Source organism: Pan troglodytes, chromosome 12 (assembly GCF_028858775.2).
Source record: "Pan troglodytes isolate AG18354 chromosome 12, NHGRI_mPanTro3-v2.0_pri, whole genome shotgun sequence".
In the NCBI taxonomy this organism is placed as follows: domain Eukaryota; kingdom Metazoa; phylum Chordata; class Mammalia; order Primates; family Hominidae; genus Pan; species Pan troglodytes.
In genome coordinates, this window is record NC_072410.2 from 25,961,572 (window position 1) to 25,988,669 (window position 27,098).

Sequence of the window (27,098 nt, forward strand, 5' to 3'; positions counted from 1 at the left end):
TTTTACTAACACACCCAAAAGCATAATGAAGCACACTGACACTGAAGGGTGTCCTTATACGATCCTCCGCTTGCTGGTGACTCGTGGAAACAGATGCTGGGGAGAAACAGGAGAAACAAGGTGGAGGGACATCAGGGTGCACTTCCTCTAAGAGAAGTCAAGGCTACACATGGAATGAGGAAAGCAAACCAATGCCCAGGGGAGTCCTCATGGTACTGAAACAGGAAGAGCCATCTGTTGCCCAAGCATTCTAACCAATGCTCAGAGCCCTCAGCTGCCCTTTCCCTCTACTGTCTCCTCATTCCCTTGGGCTACCAGGAAAAGTGGAGATGTTAATGGGCTCCAATCAAAGGCCACCATGAACACACCTGTAGTTGAAGAAGTGAGTTACTGGTTAAGTGAGGGAGAATACAAACTACAGGGAACAGTGGGGTGTCTCACTAAGAGGACATCAGAAAGGACTTAGAGGATTTGGGGTTGTGTTAGGCAATAATCTGGGAGAAGGGTTTAAGGAAATGGGGCTTTGTTCTGAATTGGGTGTTGTCAGGAAGTGGGGGTAATTCTAGCATAGCAGGGTATCTTAATAAATCTTATGTGGAAAGATGTAAACCTGTATTAAAGCCTTAATGGGTTAAGGCTATAATTGGTAAAGAACGTTAAGGCTGTAGTTGGTGAAGAAACAGTAGTTACTCATCTTAGCTCGAATAGAGAGACATTGGTCATTTGTGTGATATGAACAATGCTCATGCTTTGCTCATGCTCAGACATGGTTATGAAGAGGTCTTGTTTTTGTCTTAAGTATTGGCACAAAATGATATGGTATGAAGCAGATGTTCTATGGAATTGTTTATGCTCACAAGAGAACATCAACATCCATCTGTGGGTGCCAGGCAGCTCACAGCATCGCCAACGCCCGGCATATAGGACCAGGTCAACTCCTGGCTGCCAGACACACCTCTTCTCTTTCTCAGAGGAACACAAAATACCCAATGCTCATTCCGTAGCTCAACAGGAAAACACATTCTCAGGTGAGCTGGAAAGAAAGTCGCTCATCTAATAATGACACAATTTTAAAAGACTGGTCAATTCAACTACATCAAAGACAAACAAAACAAAATTTTTTGCACGGCAAGAAAAGACTACCACCACAGTCAGAAAACAAATGAAAGAGTAGGAAAATAGGTTTGCAACTTATATCATAGACAAAGGGGTGCTATCTCTAATATACAAATAGTTCTTACAAATTTAGGGGAAATAGACCAACAATATATTGAAAAAATTAAAAAGATGCACATAGAGATTTCATAGGAAAATAATTGGAAGTTGATCTTAAACATGTGAAAAGTTACGCAACATGGCTCATAAGAAGATAAGTGTAAATTAAACATATTTCTATGCTCTGTTGTTAGGTGCATACACACATGCAGGATTGTCATGTCTTCTTGGAGAATTGACTCCTTTTTCTTAGGTAATGTCCTTCTTTATCTATGGTAACTTTTATTGCTCTTTAAGGCTGCTCTGCCTGAAATTAATAGAGATATGTTGGGGGTGTTTTGATAAGTGTTAGTATGGTATATCTTTCTGCATCCCTTTAATTTATGCAGGTGCATCTTTATATTTAGAATGTGTTTCTTGTAGACTACATATAGTTGAGTCTGACTTTTTAATCTACACTGACAATCTCTTTTATTTTATTTCTGTCTTCCCACCTTTTATTTTAGGTTCAAAGGGTACGTGCAAAGGTTTTTTTTTCTCATATGATTTTTTATTATACTTTAAGTTCTAGGGTACCTGTGCACAACGTGCAGGTTCGTTACATATGTATACATGTGCCATGATGGTGTGCTGCACCCATTAACTTGTCATTTACATTAGGTGTATCTCCTAATGCTATCCCTCCCCCCTCCCCTCACCCCATTGACAGGTCCTGGTGTGTGATGTTCCCCATCCTGTGTCCAAGTGTTCTCATTGTTCAGTTCCCACCTCTGAGTGAGAACATGTGGTGTTTGGTTTTCTGTCCTTGTGATAGTTTACTCAAAATGATGGTTTCCAGCTTCATCCATGTCCCTACAAAGGACATGAACTCATCCTTTTTTATGGCTGCATAGTATTCCACGGTGTATATTTGCCACTTTCTTTAATCCAGTCTATCATTAATGGACATTTGGGTTGGTTCCAAGTCTTTGCTATTGTGAATAGTACCACAATAAACATACGTGTGCATGTGTCTTTATAGCAGCATGATTTATAATCCTTTGGGTATATACCCAGTAATGGGATCACTGGGTCAAATGGTATTTCTAGTTCTAGATCCTTGAGGAATTGCCACACTGTCTTCCACAATGGGTGAACTAGTATACAGTCCCAGCAACAGTGTAAAAGTGTTCCTATTTCTCCATATCCTCTCCAGCACCTGTTGTTTCCTGACTTTTTTAATGATCGCCATTCTAACTGGTATGAGACGGTATCTCATTGTGGTTTTGATTTGCATTTCTCTGATGGCCAGTGATGATGAGCATTTTTTCATGTGTCTGTTGGCTGTGTAAATGTCTTCTTTTGAGAAGTGTCTGTTCATATCCTTCGCCCACTTTTTGGTGGGGTTGTTTGATTTTTTCTTGTGAAATTGTTTAAATTCTTTGTAGATTCTGAATATTAGCCCTTTGTCAGATGGGTAGATTGTAAAAATTTTCTCCCATTCTATAGGTTGCCTGTTGACTCTGATGGTAGTTTCTTTTGCTGTGCAGAAGCTCTCTAGTTTAATTAGATCCCATTTGTCAATTTTGGCTTTTGTTGCCATTGCTTTTGGTGTTTTCGTCATGAAGTCCTTGCCCATGCCTATGTCCTGAATGGTATTGCCTAGGTTTTCTTCTAGGGTTTTTATGGTTTTAGGTCTGACATTTAAATCTTTAATCCATCTTGAATTAATTTTTGTATAAGGCGTAAGGAAGGGATCCAGTTTCAGCTTTCTACATATGGCTAGCCAGTTTTCCCAGCACCATTTATTAAATAGGGAATCCTTTCCCCATTTCTTGTTTTTGTCGGGTTTGTCAAAGATCAGATGGTTTTAGATGTGTGATATTATTTCTGAGGGCTCTGTTCTGTTCCATTGGTCTATATCTCTGTTTTGGTACCAGTACTATGGTGTTTTGGTTACTGTAGCCTTGTAGTATAGTTTGAAGTCGGGTAGTGTGACACTTCCAGCTTTGTTCTTTTGGCCTAGGATTGTCTTGGCAATGCGGGCTCTTTTTTGGTTCCATATGAACTTTAAAGTAGTTTTTTCCAATCCTGTGAAAAAAGTCATTGGTAGCTTGATGGGGATGGCATTGAATCTATAAATTACCTTGGGTAGTATGGCCATTTTCATGATATTAATTCTTCCTATCCATGAGCATGGAATGTTCTTCCATTTGTTTGTGTCCTTTTTTATTTTATTGAGCAGTGGTTTGTAGTTCTCCTTGAAGAGGTCCTTCACATCCCTTGTAAGTTGGATTCCTAGGTATTTTATTCTCTTTGAAGCAATTGTGAATGGGAGGTCACTCATGATTTGGCTCTCTGTTTGTCTGTTATTGGTGTATAGGAATGCTTGTGATTTTTGCTCATTGATTTTGTATCCTGAGACTTTGCTGAAGTTGCTTATCAGCTTAAGGAGATTTTGGGCTGAGACAATGGTGTTTTCTAAATATAAAATCATGTCATCTGCAAACAGGTTAATTCCTATAAACCAAGCTGACCTAATAGCCATCTATTTGGCTATTTAAGGTTAAATATTGTTTAACCTTAAATATGACATTTAAGGTTAATATTGTTATGTGTGAATTTGATCCTGTCATTGTTATAATGTTAGGTGGTTATTTTGCTCGTTAATGGATGCAGTTTCTTCCTAGCATTGATGGTTTTGCATGGTTTTGCAGTGGCTGGTACGGGTTGTTCCTTTACATGTTTAGTGCTTCCTTCAGGAGCTCTTGTAAGTCAGGCTGGGTGATAACAAAATCTCTCAGCATTTTCTTGTCTGTAAGGGATTTTATTTCTCCTTCACTTATGAAGGCTAGTTTGGCTGGATATGAAATTCTGGGTTGAAAATTCTTTTCTTTAAGAATGTTGAGGCCGGGCGCGGTGGCTCACGCCTGTAATCCCAGCACTTTGGGAGGCCGAGGCGGGCGGATCACGAGGTCAGGAGATCGAGACCATCCTGGCTAACACGGTGAAACCCCATCTCTACTAAAAATACAAAAAATTAGCCGGGCGTGGTAGGGGGCGCCTGTAGTCCCAGCTACTCGGGAGGCTGAGGCAGGAGAATGGCGTGAACCCGGGAGGCGGAGCTTGCAGTGAGCCGAGATCGCGCCACTGCACTCCAGCCTGGGCGACAGAGCGAGACTCCGTCTCAAAAAAAAAAAAAAAAAAAAAAAAACAAAACAAAAAAAAAAGAATGTTGAATATTGGCCCCCACTCTCTTCCGGCTTGTAGAGTTTCTGCCGAGAGATCTGCTGTTAGTCTGATGGGCTTCCCTTTGTGGGTAACCCGACCTTTCTCTCTGGCTGCCCTTAACATTTTTTCCTTCATTTCAACTTTTGGTAAATCTCCAAGACAATTATGTGTCTTGGAGTTGCTCTTCTCAAGAGTATCTTTGCGGTGTTCTCTGTATTCCTGAATTTGAATGTTGGCCTGCCTTGCTAGGTTGGGGAAGTTCTCCTGGATAATATCCTGAAGAGTGTTTTCCAACTTGGTTCCATTCTCCCCGTCACTTTCAGGTACACCAATCACATGTACATTTGGTCTTTTCACATAGTCCCATATTTCTTGGAGGCTTTGTTCATTTCTTTTTACTCTTTTTCTCTAAACTTCTCGCTTAATTTCATTCATTTGATCTTCAGTCACTGATACCCTTTCTTCCACTTGATCGAATAGGCTACTGAAGCTTGTGCATGCATCATGTAGTTCTCATGCCATGGTTTTCAGCTCCATAAGGTCATTTAAGGTCTTCTCTACACTGCTTATTCTAGTTAGCCATTTGTCTAATCTTTTTTCAAGGTTTTTAGCTTCTTTGCGATGGGTTCGAACATCCTCCTTTAGCTCAGAGAAGTTTTTTTTTTTTTTTTTTTTTTGAGAGGGAGTCTCACTCTGTCACCCAGGCTGGAGTGCAGTGGCACGATCTCGACTCACTGCAAGTTCCACCTCCCGGGTTCTGGCCATTCTTCTGCCTCAGCCTCCTGAGTAGCTGGGACTACAGGTGCCTGCCACCATGCCCAGCTAATTTTTTGTATTTTTAGTAGAGACAGGGTTTCACCATCTTAGCCAGGATTGTCTCGATCTCCTGACCTTGTGATCCACCCGCCTTGGCCTGCCAAAGTGCTGGTATTACAGGCATGAGCCACCACGCCCAGTGGAGAAGTTTGTTGTTATCGATCATCTGAAGCCTCCTTCTCTCAACTCCTCAAATTCATTCCCCATCCAGCTTTGTTCCATTGCTGGCGAGGAGCTGCATTCCTTTGGAGAAGAGGTGCTCTGATTTTTAGAATTTTCAGCTTTCTGCTCTGGTTTCTCCCCATCTTTGTGGTTTTATCTACCTTTGGTCTTTGATGATGGTGACGTACAGATGGGGTTTTGGTGTGGATGTCCTTTCTGTTTGTTAGTTTTCCTACTAACAGTCAGGACCCTCAGCTGCAGGTCTGTTGGAGTTTGCTGGAGGTCCACTCCAGACCCTGTTTGCCTGGGTATCACCAGCAGAGGCTGCAGAACAGCAAATATTGCAGATCGGCAAATGTTGCTGCCTGGTCCTTCCTCTGGAAGCTTCATCTCAGAGGGGAACCTGGCCGTATGAGGTGTCAGTTGGCCCCTACTGGGAGGTGCCTCCTGGTTAGGCTACTTGGGGTCAGGGACCCACGTGAGGAGGCAATCTGTTCATTCTCAGATCTCAAACTCTGTGCTGGGAGAACCACTACTCTCTTCAAAGCTGTCAAACAGGAACGTTTTCACATGTGAAGGTTTATTATTACATCAGTAAACTGTATGTCATGGGAGTTTGGTGTACCAGCCATTTTGTTCCACAAGTAATAAGCAGAGTACTCAATAGGTAGTTTTTCAATCCTCACCCTCCTCCCAACCTCCACCCTTAAGTAGGCCCCGGATGTCTGATGTTCCCTTCTATGTGTCCATGTATACTCAGTGTTTAGCTCCCACTTATAAGTGAGAACATTCATTACTTGGTTTTCTGTTCCTGTGTTAATTCACTTAAGATGATGGCCTCCAGCTCTATCCATGTTGCTGCAAAGGACATTGATTGCATTCCTTTTTATGGCTCTGTGGTATTCCATAGTGTGTATATAGTCTATCATTGATGGGCATCTAGGTTGATTCCATGTCTTTGCTATTGTGAATAGTCCTGCGATGAACATATGCCTGTATGCGTCTTTATGGTAGAATGGTTTATATCCCTTTGGGTATACACTCAGAAATGGAATTGCTGGGTTGAATGGTAGTTTTGTTTTAAGTTCTTTGATAAATCTCCAGACTACTTTTCACAGTGGCTGAACTAATTTATGTTCTGACCAGCAGTGTATAAGCATTCTCTTTTCTCCACAACCTCTCCAGCATCTGTTATTTTTTTACCTTTTATAATAGCCATTCTGACTGTTGTGAAATGGTATCTCATTGTGGTTTTGATATTTAGTACTTTTTCATATGTTTGTTGGCTGTGCAGGTGTCTTTTGAGAAGTGTGTGTTCATGTCCTTTGCCCATTTTTAGTGGGGTTGTTTGTTTTTTCCTTGTTGATTTAAGTTCCTTATAGATTCTAGATATTAGACTTTTGTTAGATGCATAGGTTTTAAACATTTGCTTTCATTCTATAGGTTGTGTGTTTACCCTGTTGATAGTTTTTTTGCTTTGCAGAATCTCTGTCTTAGTTGGTGTATTTAGACCACTGCATTCAAAATGATTATTGACATAGTTAGAGTAATATCTACCATATCTGTTACTGTTTTTCTATTTGTTGCCTTTTTATTTGTTCCTATATTTTTGTCTTCCACTCTTTTTTTGCCTTTTGTGACTTTAATTCCACATTTTATATGACCAAAAAATAAATACATTGTCAACATATTTCTGCTATGGTCTCAATATGTTCCCTTGAAATTTAATCACCAATATAAGAAGTGAGGCCCTTAGGAGGTGATGAAGTCATAAGGGTGGAGCCCTCATTAGTGGATTAGTGCTGTAATAAAATAGGTGAGAGGGGGCTATTCACCTTTTCCACCACACAAGGACACAGCAAGAAGGTACCATCTTGGAAGCAGAGAGTGAGCCCTTATCAGACACCAAATCTGCTCTTGCCTTGATCTTGGACCTCCCAGCCTCCAGAACTATGAAAAATAAATTTCTCATAATTATAAATTATGCAGTCTAAATTATTTTGTTATAGAAGCCCAAGTGGAAGAAGGCAACTTCTTTTAAAAAAAATACTTTTCTTCTTATTTTTTTCACTTCTTTTAGTGTTTTCCTTAGATTTGCAATATACATCTACAACTAATGCAAATCCATTTTCAAATATCATATACTACCTCATGGGTTGTACCAAGTACCTTATAATAACAAAATAATCCCAATTCCTGCCTCCTATCTCTTATATCACTACTGTCATTCATTTCACTTATACATAAATGTACTTAAGTATATATGTTTCTGTAGATATATATACACATATATGAATACATAATTGAATACATTCTTGCTATTATTATTTTGAACAAACTGTTATCTGTTAGATCAATTTGGAATAAAAAAATAAGTTACTATTTTATCTTCACTCATTCCTTCTTCAGTGCTCTCTTTCTTTATATAGATCCAAGTTTCTGACTTGTATGTTTTTCTTTCCCTTGGAAGAACTTCTTTCAGTATTTCTTACAAGGCACATGTACTAACAATAAATTCCCCCAATTTTTGTTTGTCTGAGAAAGTCTGTATTTATTCTTCAGTTTTGAGGAATAATTTTACAGGGTACAGAATTCAAGGTTGTGTATTTTTTTCTCTCAAGATGTTAAATATTTCACTTCACACTCTTCTTGTTTGCATGGTTTCCGAGGAGAAGACAGATGTTATCCTTACCTTTGCTCCCTATAGGTAAGGTGGCTTTTTCCTCTGGCTTCTTTCAATAGTTTTTGTTTGTTTGTTTCTTTGTTTGATTGGAAAAGAGTCTCACTTTGTCACCAGGCTGCAGTGCAGTGGTGCAATGTCAGCTCACTGCAACCTTGCAACCTTCACCTCCTGGGTTCAAGTGAATCTCCTGTCTCAGCCTCCCAAGTAGCTGGGATTACAGGCGCCCACCATTATGTCCAGCTAATTTTTGTGTTTTTGGTAGTGATGAGGTTTTGCCATGTTGGCCAGGCTGGCTCGAACTCCTGACCTCAAGTGATACACCCACCTTGACCTCTGATCAACCTGCCTTGGCCTCCAGTAGTGTTTTATTTATCTTTGATTTCTAGTTTGAATATGCTATACCTGGGTGGAGTTTTTTGGCATTTATTCTGGTTGGTGTTCACAGAGCTTCCTGGATCTATGGTTTGGTGCCTGATATTAATTTGGTGAAAATCTCTGTCATTATTCTTTTTTTGTTTATTTATTTAAAAGGTGGGGTCTCGCTGTGTTGGTCAGGCTGGAGTGCAGTGGCCTTTCACAGGTGTGGTCAGCAAGGAAATTTTGACCTGCTCCGTTTCTGACCTGGGCCAGTTCTCCCCTCCTTAGGCAACCTGGTTATCCGCCATTCCCCGGAGGTCACCATACTAATGCCAAACTTAGTGCAGACACCCAATCGGCATAGTGCACTGCAGCCCAGAACTCCTGTACAGACTCAAGCGATCCTCCTGCCTCAGCCTCCCAAGTACCTGGGACTACAGGTGTGTGCCACCACATCTATTTATTTTTTGAGACAGGGTCTCACTCTGTCACCCAGGCTGGAGTGCAGTGGTGCAATCATGGCTCACTGCAGATTTGACCTCCCGGGCTTACATGATCCTTTCACCTCACCCCACCGAGTAGATGGGACCAGAGGTGTGCACCATGCACCCCTAATTTTTTAATTTTCTTGTAGAGATGGGGTCTCCCTATGTTGCTCAAGCTATTACTGTTTTAAATATTTTTTCTGTTTCTTTCTCTTCTCTTTGTTTCTCTTCTCTTTCTTGCATCCCCATTATGTGTATGTTATTTTTTTTCATAGTTGTCGCACAGTTCTTGAATAGTCTGTTTCACTTTTTCAGTCTCTTTGTTCTTTGCTTTTCTGTCCTGGAAGTTTCTATTGATATATCCTCAAGCATAGAGATTCTTTCTTCAGCCATGTCCATTACACTCATGGGCCTATCAAAGGCATTTCTCATCACTAGAACAGTGTTTCTCATCTCTAGCCTTTCTTTTTATTCTTTCTTAGGATTTCCATCTCTCTGCTTCATGGGTTCTTGCATGCTGTCTACTTTATTCATTAGAGCCCTTAGTATATTAGTTATAGTTGTTTTAAATTCCCGGTCTGATAAGTCTAACACTCCTGCCATATCTGAGTTTGGGTCTGATGCTTGCTCTTTTTCTTCAAACTTTGTGTTTTGCCTTTTAGTATGACTTGTAATTTTTTTCTTGACATCAGACATGAGGTACTGGGTAAGAGGAACTGCAGTTAGTAGGCCCTACAGTAATATCGTAGTAAGGTGGCAAAGGACAGAAGAGTGATCACAGTCCTATGATTAGGTCTCAGCCTTTTAGTGATCCTCTGTCTCTGAAATGTTAACTTCACAAGTGCTTCTTGGTTTTCCCCCTTTGGTTGGAACAGGACAGTTAGAGCTCTGTATACACCTAAAAAACATAAACAAATATTGAACTTTAGCCAATGTATGCATGTTGAAATGTTTGAGGGGGGCAGGGAAAGTGTACTGATGTCTATAACTTACTTTGAAAGTCATCAAAAGACAAGATGGATTGATAGATAGGTGGAAGGATAGATAGACATGTGATAAAGCAACTATAGTAAAACGTAAATTGTAAGGTCTAGGTGGTGAGTATACAGGTTTTCATTGTACTTTTTTTCCAACTTTCTTGTATGTTTGAAAATTTCATAATACAATGTTCAAAAAATAAGCCTAACAGCCTAGGGAGATAGGTCAGAGTCAGTAGGATGAAATTTAATGTCAGTGAAGGGCAAGTGGTCTCTTCAGGTGTAGATGCTCTTTTGCTTAGATGAAGAATGAGGAAGTCATTTTCTGCCAGCTGTTCATGTACCTAAGGAATGGGTTGCACTCAAGGTAATTATGATGTGCTTCTGTAAGAGATGCTGAATTCATAAATGTTTCCATAATCTCTGGACAAGGAATTGGGCATGCTATCCTACTCCAGACCATTCACAACCTCTTAAGGTGAGATATCCCACTTTCTAAGAGACTTTGGCAAATGAGTCATATCAGTCAGGATGGGCTGAGTTTTGCTGCAATAACAAAAGACTCCCAAATCTCAGTGTCATCTCCCTCATATTCCACATCCAATGTGAGTTGGCTGTGGCTCCATCCATGTCGTTTTTACTCTGGAACACAAGCTGACAGAGTGGTTTTTATTTAGAGCATTCTATCTAGTAGCAGAGGGAAAAGAGACATGGCAAACACAGGCCGGCTTTTACAGAAGCCTTGTAAGGGGTCTATGATGCTCCTACCCACATAGCATCGGCCAAAACAAGTCTGATGGCCAGGCCTTAGTTCAGCTAGATGTGAACACCCCATGCTCCAGCAGGAGGAGGCACAGCTGATGATGACCAACGGTGATTGAATCTACCCCAAGGAGATTATCAGAATGATGTGAGGTCTAAGAAAGGTGAGGGAACTAGGGGAGAGGTGGCAGAGGAATGACATGCTGGTTTTATTCAAACATATTAGAAAATGCAAGACAAGATGTGTTCTGCACAGCTCCAGGGGCAAGCTGAAGACATTTCTACCAGCTAGGAGTCACAGGCTTCAGGTTATCACGGGAAGCACATTCTGACAGGAAGGACTACCCAGCATTAGGGAACACCGAAGGCACGTTGTTACCTGGGCTGCTCCATGCGCCCAGGACAGTGATGACACTTGAAGACAGTGTTGCCTTCCATTCTCCCCCTCCCCATAAAATACTGGGCCCAGCCGCCCACACAGCAGTGAGCTCCTTATCCCTGAAAAAATGTAAGCAGAGCCTGGGTGCTCCTGGACAGAGGGCTGTGGATGGAGCCCCTGCATCGCAGGGTGAGGCCAGACCACAGCAAGCCAGAGGAGGGTGTGTCTAACCCAGGGTACACGTAGGACAGATAACCTGGCAGGGATGCTGTGCTCCTTCTTGCTAACATGTGCCCCTCTCAAGCTGCCAGGAAAAAAAAAAATCACATAATGAGGTTGCTAAGATCTACAGAAAGAATGAATCGTCTATCCATGAAATTGTGAAGAAGGGAAAAGAAATTTGTGCCAGTTTTGCTGTCACACCTCAAAATGCAAAACTTATGGCTACAGTGTGTGAGAAGCGCTTAGTTAGGGTAGAAAAAGCATTAGATTTGTGAGTGGAAGATGTCAACAGAAACGTATTCTGATTGACAGCAACCATGTAGCACCAGGTTAACTTCATCTGGATTAAATTTGTTCACTGGCATCTATGTATAGGAAAAGACGTGGCAGATGTAGGGTTTGGTACTATCTGCAGTTTCAGGCATCTGCTAGGGGTCTTTGAAGATATCCCCCAAGGATACTCCATATAAATGAAATCATCCAATATGTACTCATTTTTAATCTACCCTTTTTCACTCCAAATAATTATCTTGATATATTTCTATGTTGTATCAACAATTCATCCCTTTTTCTTGCTAAGTAGTATTCCCTAGTGTGGCTAAACACAGAGTGTTTACACATTCACCTGTTAATGGAAAATTGGGTGCTTTCCAGTTTGGGGATTTTACAAAAAGCCTGCTGTGAACACTTCTGAATACATCTTTGCATGAGCATATTTTTCTTATTTCTCATGTAATTACTATCAAACAAAAATATAAATCTGGATTCCATAAAAGGAGAATTTATTCAAAAGGATTGTTGTGGGGGTTGGGGGGGACTATTACAATAGGGAGACAGTCTGACGATGTGATCCTCAAGTGTCTCAGAGGTTAGGCAAAGGGCTGACCTTGTATAGGGAGGCGTAAACGTGGCTAGAAAGAACTGTTATGGGAAAGTGAGCTGAGCAAGAGTGTCATGATCGAGCAGGTCTTACCCTGCAGGCAGCCTGTTCTCAGGAGGGACCCTCAGGAGGGCGGTGGGTTGGCACAAGCTGCGGGTGGGCCAAAGCTCAGGGGCTTGGAGAAGGAGAGAATCTGAACCAAGGTTTGGTTACAGGCATTTTGTTCTTATTGATCTGTGGGGACAAGCAGTCCAGCTAATCATTTATGATGCCAAGAATGGGAATTTAGAGGGTCTGTGTATGGTCTGGTCATGAGGGGACATTCAGGATTCTTATCCAAGCTATATGGAAAGTCACTGGTTCTTTCCAGTAGGGTGTTTTCTGGAACAAAGGAGTGGAGGGATTCCTTAACCTTCACTATTTCTAGGAGCAAAGGGCTAAGGTACAACTCAATACTGTCAATAGTCAGGATTGAAATGGCTAGGTCATATGGTAGGAGTATGTTTAACTCTTCATACACTGCCAAATGATTTTCAATTGTAGTGATACTATTTTATAATCCCATCAGCAGTGTACAAGAATCCCAGGTCCTCCACATTCTTGTGAATACTTGGTATAATCAGTCTTCTTTGTCCATTCTAGTAGGTGTGAGACGGTGTCACATTGTGCTTGTAATTTGCATATCCTTAATGATTAATGATGTTGAGCATCTTTTCATGTCTTTCAATTTTCTATCTGTATATCTTCTTTGGTGAAGTGTCTGTTTAAATATTTTGTCCATTTAAAAAATTGAATTGTTTGATTTTATCTATTGATTTTAAGTGCTCTTTCTATATTCTGGATACAAGTCTTTTATCAAATATAGCCTCTGAAGATCTTTTCTTTCAGGCTGTAACTTAGCTTTTCAGAAAGTCTTTGGGAGCTATGGCTTAATGAAACACTTACGCCAGGTTCTCCTCAGCACATCCCCCTGATCACAGCCACCCCCATAGGCTCCATTTCTTTTTTTTTTTTTTTTTTTTTTTTTTTTGAGACCGAGTCTCGCTCTGTTCCCCAGTGGTGTGATCTGGGCTCACTGCAAGCTCTGCCTCCTGGGTTCAGGCCATTCTCCTGCCTCAGCCTCCCGAATAGCTGGGACTACAGGCGCCCGCCAACACGCCCGGCTAATTTTTTGTATTTTTAGTGGAGACGGCGTTTCATAATGTTGGCCAGGATGGTCTCGATCTCCTGATCTCCTGATTCGCCCGCCTTGGCCTCCCAAAGTGCTGGGATTACAGGTGTGAGCCACCGCACCCGGCCATAGGTTCCATTTCTATATCGGTGGTGACCTGCAAGCTAGGCTGAAGTCCCAAGCTCCAGACCCATGTCTCCAACTGCCCACCGTTCAATGCCCTTTGGATGTCCCATGCAAATTGGAGCTCACTATCATCTCCCCAGACCCGCTGCTCCTCCAGAAGCCCTGTCTCCATGAACAGCCCTGCACCTACCGAGCTAGAGACCCAGGAGCCGGCCTTGTACCTGCTTCCTTCTCACTTCCACCTCCTGTCATCCAGAGCTGTCAGTTCTTCCTCCTGAACATCTATGAACACTCACCTTCTCCGCCAAGCACCGCACCATCATTGTTCTCACCCGCACCACCCACCCAGATACCTTTCCTTAGACGGGTGGCCAGAGAAAAACTTCTCAAATAGAAGTCGGGCCATGGCACGCCACTGAGGACCTTCCAGCGGTCTCCTGTGCACTTAAACAAGGTCCAGACTCCTTTGTGGGACAAGTAAAGCTCTTGATGATCTGGTCCTTGAGTAATGTGGGGGCCTCTTGCCCAGAGCCCCTCACACTCTTCAAAGCCCGCAGCTGAAGAGCTGAGCAGCAGCTGTCTGTGGAGTTCAGCCTCCGCTCCCTGCACGCCTGCCCTCTGCAGGGGATGGAGCCCCATTTCCCCACTTCCCCACCTGTGCCCAGCAGTGCAGGTGAAGGCCTGGCTGCGGAGAGTGGCTTGGAAACGCTGAGCTTTGGGGTCAGGAATGCCAGCTCCACTACTCACCGCCTGTGTCACCCTGGGAAAACAGCTCTGGCCCCAGGTTCTCCATAAGTAAAACAGGGTCACTCATCCCTCCCCTCCTCTACGACATATGTCAGAATCAGAAGCCACAAATCATTCTCTCCCACCCAGCACGCTGCCTTGGTCTCCTAGACCACTTTCCCCAACAATGGGAAAGGCGCCAGGCCCAGAACAGGGCCGAGACCGGATGAGGCCAGCGAAGCGCCCAGGGACAAACTTTCAGGCAGCGCCCACTCTCGGTCTCCGGCAATTGCAGGGTCCCTCCGAGAGCGAGCGTCTCCAGAAAACCCGGCCGGCGCCTGCCTACGCCCTGAGCCTGAAGAGCCCCCGGCGCCGCCCGCCCCGCACTGGGCTCGCCCCTCCGGGATTGGTGCCCTGCTAGGGGTGGTTGCCTGTGACGTCACCGGACGCGCCCGCTTCTCGCTGGAGTGCGCACCGAGCGGCAGTGGCTTCGCCGCTGCTGTAGTTCCCCGGCTGGCTGCGGTCGCTGGTGCCAGTGCTCAGGCGCCCGCTGCCCTTGACCTCCCGCCCCGCGAGCCCTAACTCAGCGCAGGAGGACCGGCTGCCGCCGCCGCCGCCGCCAGGTAGACCAGGCCTGGCTGGGTTAGGCCAGAAGGGTGTTCCTGGCGCAGGTCTCCCGCGGAGGGCAGAACTAGAACCAGGTCCTCGGCCGTTTCCGACCACACGGATGGGGCGGACCCATGTGAGCCCTCACTAATCGCAGGGGACGAAGCTGGGCATATGGGGAAACTGGGGGTTTCCAGGCGAGTGGACGGTGGGATGGGATCCGACGTGCACACCCACGTTTCAGGCTACTGTTTCCACCTCACGTCGCCGCCCCTTTGCTTATGGACTCCTGCAGAGTTGGATTGAGCTCGGACTGTGTGACATAGTGGTTGTTGCAGAAGCCCCAGGGCCACTTTCTGACTAGTACCTTGGGCACCTGACGTCATCCCTTTGAGTCTCAGTGTCCTCTTCTGTAAAGTGAGGGCGCTCTACCTGAGGGGATTGCTGTAAGGTTGGAATGAACCTGCATGTGTGTCCTGTGGGAAGGGAACAGTCAATGGGGCCTGGAGTTCTCTTGGAGAGCTGGTAACCAGCCTCGTCCCTGAGGCAACAGCCAGAGGGCGCCTGTAGTTTCCCCGCGCATGGCTGTTAGCAGTTACGGCCTCTGGAGGATCTCCTGTGGGAGGTCCCTACTTCTCACTACAATCTTTAGGGCCTTTGGAGGATTTCCTGTGGAAGGTCCCCACTTCTCACCACAACATTCTGGGTTAAAATGGCCTTGGTAGGAAGATGGGGCTGAAGCTAGATTTTCTTGCTTGCATTACAAGCTTCTGAACCAAGGACTTCATGTCACCTGGACTTGGATTCACATCCCAGCTCCTTCCCCTCCTAGCTTTAGGACTGTGTAACCTTGGGCAAATCCCTTAACCGCTTTAAGCCTTAACTGTTTCATCTGTAAAATGGGACTAACAGTACCTACCTTCCACAAGCGTCAAGAATTAAATCAGGCCTGGCGCCCCGGCTCACTCCTGTAATACCAACAATTTGGGAGGCTGAGGTGGGCAGATCACAAGGTCAGGAGATCGAGACCGTCCTGGCTAACTCAGTGAAACACCGTCTCTACTAAAAATACAAAAATTAGCCGGGCGTGGCGGCGTGCGCCTGTAGTCCCAGCTTGCTGGGGAGGCTGAGACAGGAGAATGGCATGAACCCAGGAAGCAGAGCTTGCAGTGAGCCAAGATCGTGCCACTGCACTCCACCCTGGGCGACAGAGCGAGACTCCATCTCAAAAAAAAAAAAAAAAAGAATTAAATCGGACATTGTAGGTAGAGCACTTAATAGTTGGCATTCAGCGGCAGCAGTTACTGTTATGTTAGCATGTGGAGTGTCTGAGTGTGTGCACTTTGGCTCGAACAGCCTTTTGACGGTGGCACAGTTGGTGCTTGTGTAAGATAGCAGGGCAGAGAAGTCAAAACCCTCGGTTTTCTAGTCAAACTGGCGGGCCACAACAGTGGTGACCTAAGTCTAATGAGTCTTTCACTGAACAAGGCAGATTGAATCTCCAGGTGAGGACCAAGAGTCTGGGGCTCAGCTGCCTCAACATTTTTGGGCATAGAAGGCTGTACAATACAAACTGCCTTTGTTGGAAGAGGCAGTTCCCTGAAAGGTTCCCTGAAAGGAACCATTCAGGGAAGGCACCATGTGGTAAGGAATAGTGGCCAGACTTGGATTCAGAACAAAACAAGAGAATAGTGTTTGTCTTTAAGTGGAGCCTTGGACTCAAAACAGGACCTGAGCTCTGTGGAGCCTTGGACTCAAAACAGGACCTGAGCTCTGTGGATAATTTCTTTTTTTTTTTTTTTTTTTTTTTGGAGTTGCTCTGTTGCCCGGGCTGGAGTGTTGTGGCATGTTCTTGGCTCACTACAACCTCTGCCTCCTGTGTTCAAGTGATTCTCGTATCTCAGCTTCCCTAGTAGCTGGGATTACAGGTGCCCGCCACCAGTCCTGGCTAATTTTTTTGCATTTTTAGGGGATACAGGGTTTCACCATGTTGGCCAGGCTGGTCTTGAACTCCTGACCTCAAGTGATCCACCCACCTCGACCTCCCAAAGTGCTAGGGATTTCAGGTGTGAGCCACTGCGTCTGGCCCTTGTGGATACTTTCTAGGTGATTTGAGGAGGAAAGGCACAGCCATGTCTCCTGAAGTTAACAAACATTAAGCTTTCCCAAGTGGTGAAATGTCAAGCCCCTGCTTCTGTCACTTATTTGTTCATTTAGCAGAAAGTCACTGAGAGCCTTCTGTGCACCAGGCACAGTGCTGGGCAGTGAAAGAGACAGACATGTGCCCTGGATCCAGGGAGGAGATGACCAAGTGATGGCTGTCAGGCCCAGACCTTGCTGTTTGTCTGCAGCCTCTTCCCTCAGGCAACTTGTTCTCTATCAGGAGAAATGAAATAATTATTATCTGGGGAGGCAGGTGGGGGTGTTGCTCCTAGAAGACAAGGACAGCCTGGTAGAGGTTCTAGCTTGATCATGTGAGCAGTGGAAACCATTTTAAACAGGACCAAAATAGCATTTAAAAAATTGCTTGTGGCCACTGTGAAGCCAGTTTCACCAGCATCACTTGCCCATGCTGGGCTGCCACCCAGCTAATTCCTGGTCCTGCTCATTTAGCCCAGCTCAGCTCACATCACTTCCTCCAGAAACTAGACAAGGGTAGAGCCCCTGACCATCTTCACAGCACTAGTCCTGATAGCTGAATCTTACGTCACTTGTTAACATCTGTGACCTGTGCAGGGAGAATGGCAGGGCTGAGTTTGACCTACATTGTTTCCCCAATACCTACAGCAGAGCCAAGCACAGTGGGAACTTTCAGAAAGCACTAGTTGAAGGAACGCTGGAATCCCTGGGACTTACTGCGTAGCATGTAGTAGTTGCTCCTCTAGAAAAGTTTCACCTTATGAAGTATAGCAGGGAAAATACAAGCCTGGACCACTTCCCGTGTGGTATGCAGGGAACGGTTGATGGGGCAAAGGGCCTTGGGCTATAGCCCTAGGAATATCAGGGATGCTGATGATGGCTCTGAGATCCTCCATCTCCTGGATCCTGTGTTTTTCTCTGCAGGCTCTGATGCTGGTGTCTGGTAGAAGAAGATTACTCACAGCTCTGCTGCAGGCTCAGAAGTGGCCCTTTCAACCCTCCAGAGACATGAGACTAGTGCAGTTCCGGGCACCCCACCTGGTGGGGCCTCACTTGGGCCTGGAGACAGGGAATGGTAGAGGCGTTATCAACCTCAATGCCTTTGACCCCACACTCCCGAAGACGATGACGCAGTTCCTAGAGCAGGGAGAGGCCACCCTCTCAGTGGCAAGAAGGTAAGTAAGTGGGCAGCATCGCCCTGAAGCAGCTGCCCTGGTCCCCCTGCACCCTCCCCGCTCTGGGAAACAGCACCAGCAGGTAGCTCTTTTGCAAGGGAGCAGAGTAACCCCACCTTTCCTTTTCTCCCATTCTCTTAAAAGATCCTTAGAAATCTTATGTAATAACATCTTCAGTTTTCAGAGGAGAAAACTGAGAGCTAGGGGAGGTGATTAACAATTTCAAGGCCATACATGTGGTGCTGGAACCAGGACTCTATACTTCATCACGCTGCCTCCTCTGGGAATGAAGTCCTGGACTGACTGACGGGTCTGGGCCCGGGGGTCCTAAAAGGCATCTTATGCAGCTGGGGGACTGATATAGACTCCCAGCTCCTACAAGGAGAGAGGACTGCAAGGAGGTTTTCTATAAGACAGTTGGTTCCTGGGTTTGGACTAGATTAGGTGAGAGTGTCCCTGAAGCCTGGACTCCTATAGAATCTGGTCTAAGGAGCTGATGAACAATAAATTAAAAATACTTTAAGATGTCATTTTCATCTATTAAAATGGAAAAAAATACAAATGTTTCACAGCTCACAGTATTAACAGTATGTTCCCATATTGCCATATTCTGCAAAGACTGGAAACCTCCATGTCCCTCATTAGGGACTTGGGTATATCTCTATAGAGCAGTAATATGCAGCCACAAGAAATAAAGAGGACACTCTCTATGTATTGTTACATATTGTTAAGCAGAGATCTCCAAAATCAGTTGTTTTTTTAAAAGATGTAAATAGTATGCTGTCATTTGCATACAAAAGGGTGGGAGAAGAATATCCATAGAGTAGCTGCGAAGAGCCGGGGGAACGGGGTAACCGAAAGGGGAAAGGGAGACCTTTCCATGTATTCCAGTTTGTATCTTTTACATGGACATGAGTTACCTAAGGGGGAGAGGAAATCAACACTGGATAAATAAAAGCCCTGCTCTGATAGCAAAGGACAATAGTCAGTGATTTTCACAGTGACTCTGATGGTTGATAGAGCTAGGAAATAGATTTCAAAAAGCAAAACCTTTAGCTGCTGCAGGATCTGCCCAGCCTGCCCAGGATTGCCCACCTGTTCCCAGCCAGACCCTCTCACCTGCTCTGGTCTCTACAGAGCCTTGGCTGCCCAGTTGCCAGTCCTACCACGGTCGGAGGTAACCTTCCTGGCTCCAGTCACACGGCCAGATAAGGTGGTGTGTGTGGGCATGAATTATGTGGACCACTGCAAAGAACAGAACGTGCCCGTGCCCAAGGAGCCCATCATCTTCAGCAAGTTTGCCAGCTCCATCGTGGGGCCCTATGATGAGGTGGTCCTCCCACCACAGAGCCAGGTCAGTGTCTCCCCACTGCCCTCCCTAGTCACTGGGCCCATCACAAGGGTGTTCTGAGCTCAGTAGTGAGCCTACTGGAGCCACCTCTCGCTCAATAGTGCATTCAACAGAAACTCTACAGGATTATACACACGGTAGTAACACTGGCCTTGGAAAAAAAAAGTTAATGTATGTGTTTTCCTGGTTACAAAAGCAATACACCTTCACTGTAGATAAAATAGAGATAAACATTAAAAAATTACGTCACCCATAATCCCACTGCCCATGGCTCGGAATATTAATGTTTTTCTGTCTACCTTCCCAGTGTTTCTCCACTCCTGTATATGTTTATACTGTACATATACTTACCTTTTACTTAAGACTCCATCAGGAGCATTTTTTCATGCCATTAAATATTCTCCCTGACATATTTAGGTTACCATGGAGTTTTGTGATGTACAGGGTAGTTTATATTCCTGAGTACCTTACTGCTGGATACTTGTTTCCAGTTTTTGGTTTCTATAAATAAATGTCGCAGTGAACATCCTTATGTAGAAAAGACTTTGCATGTCCATTAATATATTATTATTTCCTTTTTTTTTTTTTTTTTTTTTTTGAGACAGTCTTTCTTTGTTGCCAGGCTGGAGTACAGTGGTAAAATCTTGGTTCACTGCAACCTCTGCCTCCTGGGTTCAAGTGATTCTCCTGCCTCAGCCTCCCGAGTAGCTGGGACTACAGGCGCGTGCCACCACGCCCACCTAATATTTGTATTTTTAGTAGAGATAGGGTTTTACCATGTTGGCCAGGATGGTCTCAATCTCTTGGCTTTGTGATCTGCCTGCCTGAGCCTCCCAAAGTGCTGGGATTACAGGTGTTGAGTCACCACACCCGGCCTTATTATTTCCTTTGAATAAACTGTTAGGATTTGAATATTATCAAACTATAGGCAGTATTTCAAAACCCTTGAGAAAATCTCCCAATTGTCCTTTAAGCAAATTGTAAGAGCAACTTACACATCCATCGTTAGTGTATATACCCTTACTAACACTGGTTACTTTTCCTCGCAAATTTTTATTTTAGAAATGTCTTGGGAATTATAGAAAAGCTGAAATAATACAGTGAACACTCATACACTTTTCACTTGGTTTCACTGTAGACATTTGCTGTATTTGCTTTCTCTCCCTTGCCCTCTCCCTGCCCTTCACATGGCAAACACACATTTTTTTTTTTTGGCTGGGGTTGGGGTGACACATTGCAAATATTGTCATAAAACTGAAATAGACATTTTATAAGGACAACGGCTTGCATGACCATACCATTATCACGACCAAGAAAATTAACTTGAATGATATTTAATATGAAATCCAATTGCCCCAAAGATGACTTCTAATTTGGTTGCTTTGTTGCTCTGTGATCAACCAAGGCCACACACTGTATTCAGTTATATCTCTTTAGTAGTTTTAACCTAGAACAGGGTTCCACAGACTGTTTTAAAGGGCTGTATTAGTCTGTTTTCATGCTGCTAATAAAGACATATCCGAGACTGGGCAATTTACAAAAGAAAGAGGTTTAATTGGACTTACAGTTCCACGTGGCTAGAGAAGCCTCACAATCATGGCAGAAGGCACAGAAGGCAAGGAGGAGCAAGTCACATCTTAGGTGGATAGCAGCAGGCAGAAAAGAGCTTGTGCAGAGAAACTCCCATTTTTAAAACTATCAGATCTCGTGAGACCCATTCACTGTCATGAGAACAGCACAGGAAAGACCTGCCCCCATGATTCAGTCATCTCCCACCGGGTCCCTCCCATAGCACGTTAGAATTATGGGTGCTACAAGTTGAGATTTGGTTGGGGACACAGAGCTAAACCATATCAAGAGCCAATTAGTAAATATTACGCTTTGAGTGCCATATGGTCTGTTTTGCGACAATTCAACTCTGCTGTTATAGTGTGAAAACCACCAGGGACGATACAGAAATTAATGATGGATTTCCAATCAAAGTTGATTATAGCAGACGGTAAGCTGGCCATAGTTTGCCAACTCCTGACCTCAAACAATCCCCCCTGCCCTTTCCTTGAAGAATCCAGTTGTCTCATAGCATGTTTCACATCCTGGGTTTGTCTGGTTGTTTCTTCATGATTAGTGTCAGGGTAAGCATTTTTATCAAGAGATCTACAAAGATGTTATACATTTCCCATTGCATCTCACTGGGAGGCTCATGTCAGTGGTCCCAGAATTTGACCACTTGGTTTAGCTGACGTTCACTAGGTCCCTCCATTGTGAAGATGCATTTCCATTTTTGTAATTAACAAGCAATCTATGTGGTAGTTTGAGATCACATAACCATCTTACTGCCCCGTAGACTCTCATCCAAGGATCCTGTAGTCATCCTTACTGAACCCATTATTGCACTGAGGGATAAAGAACAATGACTTTTATTTTCTTTTCTTTTTTTTTGTGGTGGAGTCTCACTCTATCACCCAGGCTGGAATGTAGTGGCACCATCTTAGCTCACTGCAACCACTGCCTCCCAGGTTCAAGCAATTTTCCTGCTTCAGCCTCCCTAGTAGCTGGGATTACACGGATGCACCACCACACCCGGCTAATTTTTTGTATTTCTAGTAGAGACAGGGTTTCACCATGTTGGCCAGGCTGGTCTTGAACTCCTCACCTCAGGTGATCCACCTGCCTCAGCCTCCCAAAGTGCTGGGATTACGGGCATGAGCCACCGCACCTGGCCAAGAACAATGATTTTTCTAAATCATGCAGTTTTTGTTAGCTGGTATTCTTCTGTGAAAAAAGCCTGGCCAGGCACATTGGCTCACACCTGAAATCCCAGCACTTTGGGAGGCTGAAGCGGGCAGATCACGAGGTCAGGAGATCAAGACCATCCTGGCTAACACAGTGAAACCCCATCTCTACTAAAAATACAAAAAATTAGCCAGGCGTGTTGGCAGGTGCCTGTAGTCCCAGCTACTCTGGAGGCTGAGGCGAGAGAATGGTGTGAACCCAGGAGGCGGAGCTTGCAGTGAGCTGAGATTGCACCACTGCACTCCAGCCTGGGCAACAGAGCGAGACTCTGTCTCAAAAAAAAAAGAAAAAAAGCTGCCTCCCTCTTTATTCCTGTGTCTTCAATATCACTGTGAATTCCTTTTTGTTTTTATTCAATTGGTTGTAATCCATCATTTACATTCTTCAGGTGACCTCAATTTGGCCAATGAGGGACCTTCAAGTTTGTTCTATCCCCAAGCTTTTAGCATATATTTGCTTTCTGGCCAAGACGTTCCAGGCTCATCATGTACTGTCTGTCTTGGACCAAGGAACCCGGTGCTCCTTACTGGGGAGTGGTATTAGAGACCAACATCCGGATGTCAGGTGTACTTATAACAACTCTGGTTATTATTAGAAAGAGCCACCAATTTTAAAGGCCAAATTATATCTATTTTATAGTGTATTTTATGGATTATGGGAGAGGCTGAGCATTTTTTCATGTTTTGTGGCCATGTCCATTACCTTTTTGTGAATTGCTTACTCAAGTCCTTTGTGGGATGTCAATCTTTCTCTTACTAAAGTGAGTTAATAGATTAAAACACTTAGAACAGTGCCTGACACACAGTAAGGTTACATATTGCTAGGGGATATTACTTCATATTTATCCTTTGTTAAAAGTATCCAGAGTGACTCTTAAACTCAGTGCCCTGGACACGTGTTGCTCTTCTGCAGTCAGTGGTGTGGGGACCTGTGCCTGCATCCCATGATGCTGTCTGCCACTGCCCAAAATGTATGGGTCTACAAGTCACACCTCCCTTGTCATTCACTGGGCTCTGGTTCAGGGTGATGGCAAACGTGGGATGGCAGCCAAGCCATACTGACAGAGATCCATGGCGTACAGCCTCTGAGCATAGATAATGGGCCCCGAAGCCACTGCGGCTCACTATTCCTCTCCCACCCTACAGGAGGTAGATTGGGAAGTGGAGCTGGCCGTGGTCATTGGAAAGAAAGGCAAGCACATCAAGGTGAGGTGGAAAGGGTGGGCTCCCAGGCCAGAATGCAGCAGAGGCCCCAGCTCCTGCCTCTCCTAATTCTGACCTCACTCACCAACACACGGTGCCAGCTGTCCCTGACACTAGGAAGCAGTCAGCCTCCTTGCTCCCTGACACTGCCTTTCCCTTCACCCACCTTTGGCTGGCTCTGGCTACTAACATGGGATAACAGCTTTGAGATCCCTTGTCACAGGTGTTGGTGTCACCCGTGATCTAACCTCCTGTATGGCCAAATCCCCTGCCCCCATAGGCCACAGATGCCATGGCGCACGTGGCCGGCTTCACTGTGGCTCATGATGTGAGTGCTCGTGACTGGCTAACAAGACGCAATGGGAAACAGTGGCTGCTGGGAAAAACCTTCGACACCTTCTGCCCTCTGGGCCCTGCCTTGGTGACCAAGGACAGTGTAGCAGGTAGGTCCCTGGTCCCTGCCCCCTTGTACCTACCATTGTACAGATGAACAGCCCTCCAGGGAGGAGCATGGGTTCAGGTACATGTGGCACCTGCCCTCCCTGGCTGCCCTTTCACTGCTGACTCCATACAGGGAAAGTCTTTTATCCTCAGCCACGAGTTCTCCCATGGGCTTCCTTCCCAAGCCCCCTAGAGGGAACACAACTGCAGAGGATGTGAAACTGCATGCGTGAAGTAAATTACAAAGAACACTGAGCTGATGGGTGGATCGGGCTTCCTGCGGCTGCCACCATCTGAAATAATCGAAGTTGAGGATCATGGAGCATAGCTATCGCAAGGCCCAGGCATTTTCCACACTACAGATGAAAGCCAGTGTGACTCACCCAGCCACTGTGGAAACAACAGCATTGACCACACACAGTGAGGGGACAGCGCCAGGTTGGAGGCAGTGTGCCAGAGGGCAGAGCGCAGCCTCTTAACACACAGCCACCCACAACTGTGGTGGAGGTGGGGGGTGTCCACATGGGCCAGCCATGCCAGGATACCAAAGACCCCAGTGCCTCACAGCACCCATGCAGAGTCCTCGGCAAAGTTAAATTGTGTTTCAGCTGCTCTACTTAAGGGTGGTAGAACACTAAGACCAACACCAACAGTTAAAAGTGCTGGTTAGCCAGGATGTTCTTACAGTAATCCATCCCCTGCCAGCGGCTGATACACGAGGCTTCTCTGTCCCGGCTAGAACCACTGCCTCACTGCTTTATAAATGCTGTCTTTTTTTTTTTTTTTTTTTTGGCATGGTCTTACTGTGTCACCCAGGCTGGAGTGCAGTGGCCCAATCCCAGCTCACTGAAGCCTCAACCTCCTGGGTTCAAGTGGTCCTCCCGCCTCAGCCTCCTGAGTAGCTGGGACTACAGGCACGCACCACCACGCCTGACTAATGTTTTTATTATTTTGCATAGAGACAAGCACTCACTATGTTACCCAGGCTGGTTTTGAACTCCTGAGCTTAATCAGTTCTCACCTGTTTTGCCCTCCCAAAGTGCTATGATTACAGGTGTGAGCCACCACGCTTGGCCCTGCCCAGGAGTCATTTTTGTATCTACAGGTATCTTCCTATGCTGTAGACAGATGCCCTTTTTTGAGGCAAAAACCCTAGCCATTTTTCTCTTCTCCTTCAGAGTCTGGAACATCCTCTCAACTCATCCAAGTGACTACTGCCTGGTGCTCTTGGTGGGGATGTGGGGAGGCCTGAGAAGGCCAATGTCTATACAGAAAGTTCTAACATAGTGCACTGAGTCAATGTGGGCACTTTAAAGCCCTTTCACCTGCCAAGTCACGAAGCACCCCTACAGCTGTGTTTGTAAAACACTGGGGGGTTTGAGGGGGAAAAGGGATAACTCCAAGGTACCATCTTTGCATTTCAGATCCACACAACTTAAAGATCTGCTGCCGAGTGAATGGGGAAGTGGTCCAGAGCAGCAACACCAACCAGATGGTATTCAAGACAGACGACCTGATAGCCTGGGTCTCCCAGTGAGTGACAGGGGCTGTCCTGCCAGCCCCGCTCCACCTGCCACACATGTGGAGGCTGACCTGAGCCCTCCACCTTTGGCTGTGGCCACTCAGCCAGCCCCTGGTCTCACCGGGTCCTTTTGCTTTGCTCCAGGTTTGTTACCTTTTACCCAGGGGATGTCATCCTAACTGGGACCCCCCCAGGTGTCGGTGTATTCAGGAAACCTCCTGTCTTTCTCAAGGTAGGTTAGCGAAAAGCAAAGAGAGCAAGGGCCCCAAAGGCCTGGCAGGCTTGGCTCAGACTTGAGAAGTACAGGCTTGTGTATGTGTGTCTGACGGAAGGGCTGACACTCTCATGGCCTGCTCTGTTGCAGAAGGGGGATGAAGTCCAGTGTGAGATTGAAGAACTAGGTGTCATCATCAACAAGGTGGTGTGATGGCTCCTGCACAGGCCCGACATAGGATGAGGGCATCTGCTCCCACTCAGCCTAGCCCAGGGAAAGGCCCAGTGACAGGTGTGGACAGGTGCCAGCCCTGCAAGCCGCCTCTTCTCGGTAGAAGGGAGAAGGACAGAGCTCTCTTCAATAAATTCGTCGGGTCAAAGCAGCAGCTTGGCTTCTGCTGTTTGTCTTCTTTTGGGCTTTGTTTCATGGGACAAGTTGGGGCATTTTGTGGGACTGGGGAAGAAAAGAGCAAATACACACACATATGCCAAAAAGATGCTGCTGGGCTGGGGAAAAGACAATTCGTCTCGTCCCCTTGTTTATCACATCAAAGAAGGGAAAAAGCAAGAGATGGCAAGGGACAATCAAGCCTCAATGATTATATTTATAGACCAGCTAAGGGTTTGCAGCCTCCTCTCCATCTTCTGGCTCTAGGACACAGCTGTGTTCTGGGGCTGAGAAGTCTCAGCACAGGCTCCTCCTCACAGTTCTAGCTACAAATGAACTGCCGGATGAACTGTTCTAGTTTTTCCTGATTGTCCTGGCTGGCAAAAGTAGGGGACAGGTGGAGCCTGGGGCCTGCAGGGCTCGGCGTCTGCTGCAGAACCTGGGCCATGGAAGATGAGCCATGAGTGCGCTCACCACAGGGACTATGTCCGCAAGGCCCAGGGGCCAGGCCTGTCCCCCAGAAACCTGCCTTGAGACCTCTGGCCCCTTAGACCTCAGTGTTTGCATGCAAATGCTGCCGCAAAGCAGCCCCACCTAGAAAGATGAGCCAGTGATTTGGGAGACCAAGAGGCAGGAAACCATCCCACCTTCTCCAACCCATCACCACATCTGTTGCTGGAAGACACCAAGTAAATCCCAGGGTCTTAATGAGGCACCATCAGGCCAGCCCTGTGGAGTGATGGGGACACAGCTGGGTTTCCCTGAGCCACTCTATTGGGGTGGGAGCAGGGGGACAGAAGATGGTGATACTGGCTCCTCTCACCCCTAGGTCTCTGAAGGTCCAGATAGCACTGATGGCAAGCTTTGGGTCCGCACACTCTGGAAAGAAGAGAGAAGTAAAGGCTCTAGGTAGGGAGGACAGGGAGCCACTGGGCACAGGCTTCTCTCCTCTTGTTTAAAGAAGCCCCGGGAGGGATAGAGCTCAGAGTGGACAGAAGACTGTCTGTACTCTGCAGCCCACCTTCCTAGACTTGGGTTGTCACTGTCTGGCAGGGGGCAGCAGCCACCAGCAAACACCACTGCCTGCAGGAGCCTGG

General features: G+C 45.6%; 1 protein-coding gene across 2 annotated transcripts; it reads left to right on the forward strand.

The window, feature by feature from the left end:
* Positions 1–14,341: 14,341 nt before the first annotated feature.
* On the forward strand, positions 14,342–25,999 carry FAHD2B (fumarylacetoacetate hydrolase domain containing 2B). Of its 2 annotated transcripts, none has more exons than XM_054678023.2 (8): positions 14,342–14,794; positions 17,841–18,091; positions 19,229–19,445; positions 23,381–23,440; positions 23,718–23,880; positions 25,303–25,411; positions 25,545–25,632; positions 25,765–25,999. In XM_054678023.2, exons 2-8 carry the CDS (start codon positions 17,847–17,849, stop codon positions 25,825–25,827), a joined length of 945 nt encoding a protein of 314 aa, XP_054533998.1. In that variant the 5' UTR covers positions 14,342–14,794; positions 17,841–17,846; the 3' UTR covers positions 25,828–25,999. The 2 variants fall into 2 exon arrangements, with proteins under 2 accessions (XP_054533998.1, XP_024210310.2); XM_024354542.3 differs by having other exon boundaries at positions 14,595–14,913.
* The last annotated feature ends 1,099 nt before the right edge of the window (positions 26,000–27,098 follow it).

Excerpts from the sequence above, each read along its gene's own strand:
- FAHD2B (XM_024354542.3), top strand. Across the intron at positions 23,441-23,717 it reads AGAAAGGCAAGCACATCAAG|GCCACAGATGCCATGGCGCA; the intron begins GTGAGGTGGAAA and ends CTGCCCCCATAG. Across the intron at positions 25,412-25,544 it reads CTGATAGCCTGGGTCTCCCA|GTTTGTTACCTTTTACCCAG; the intron begins GTGAGTGACAGG and ends GCTTTGCTCCAG.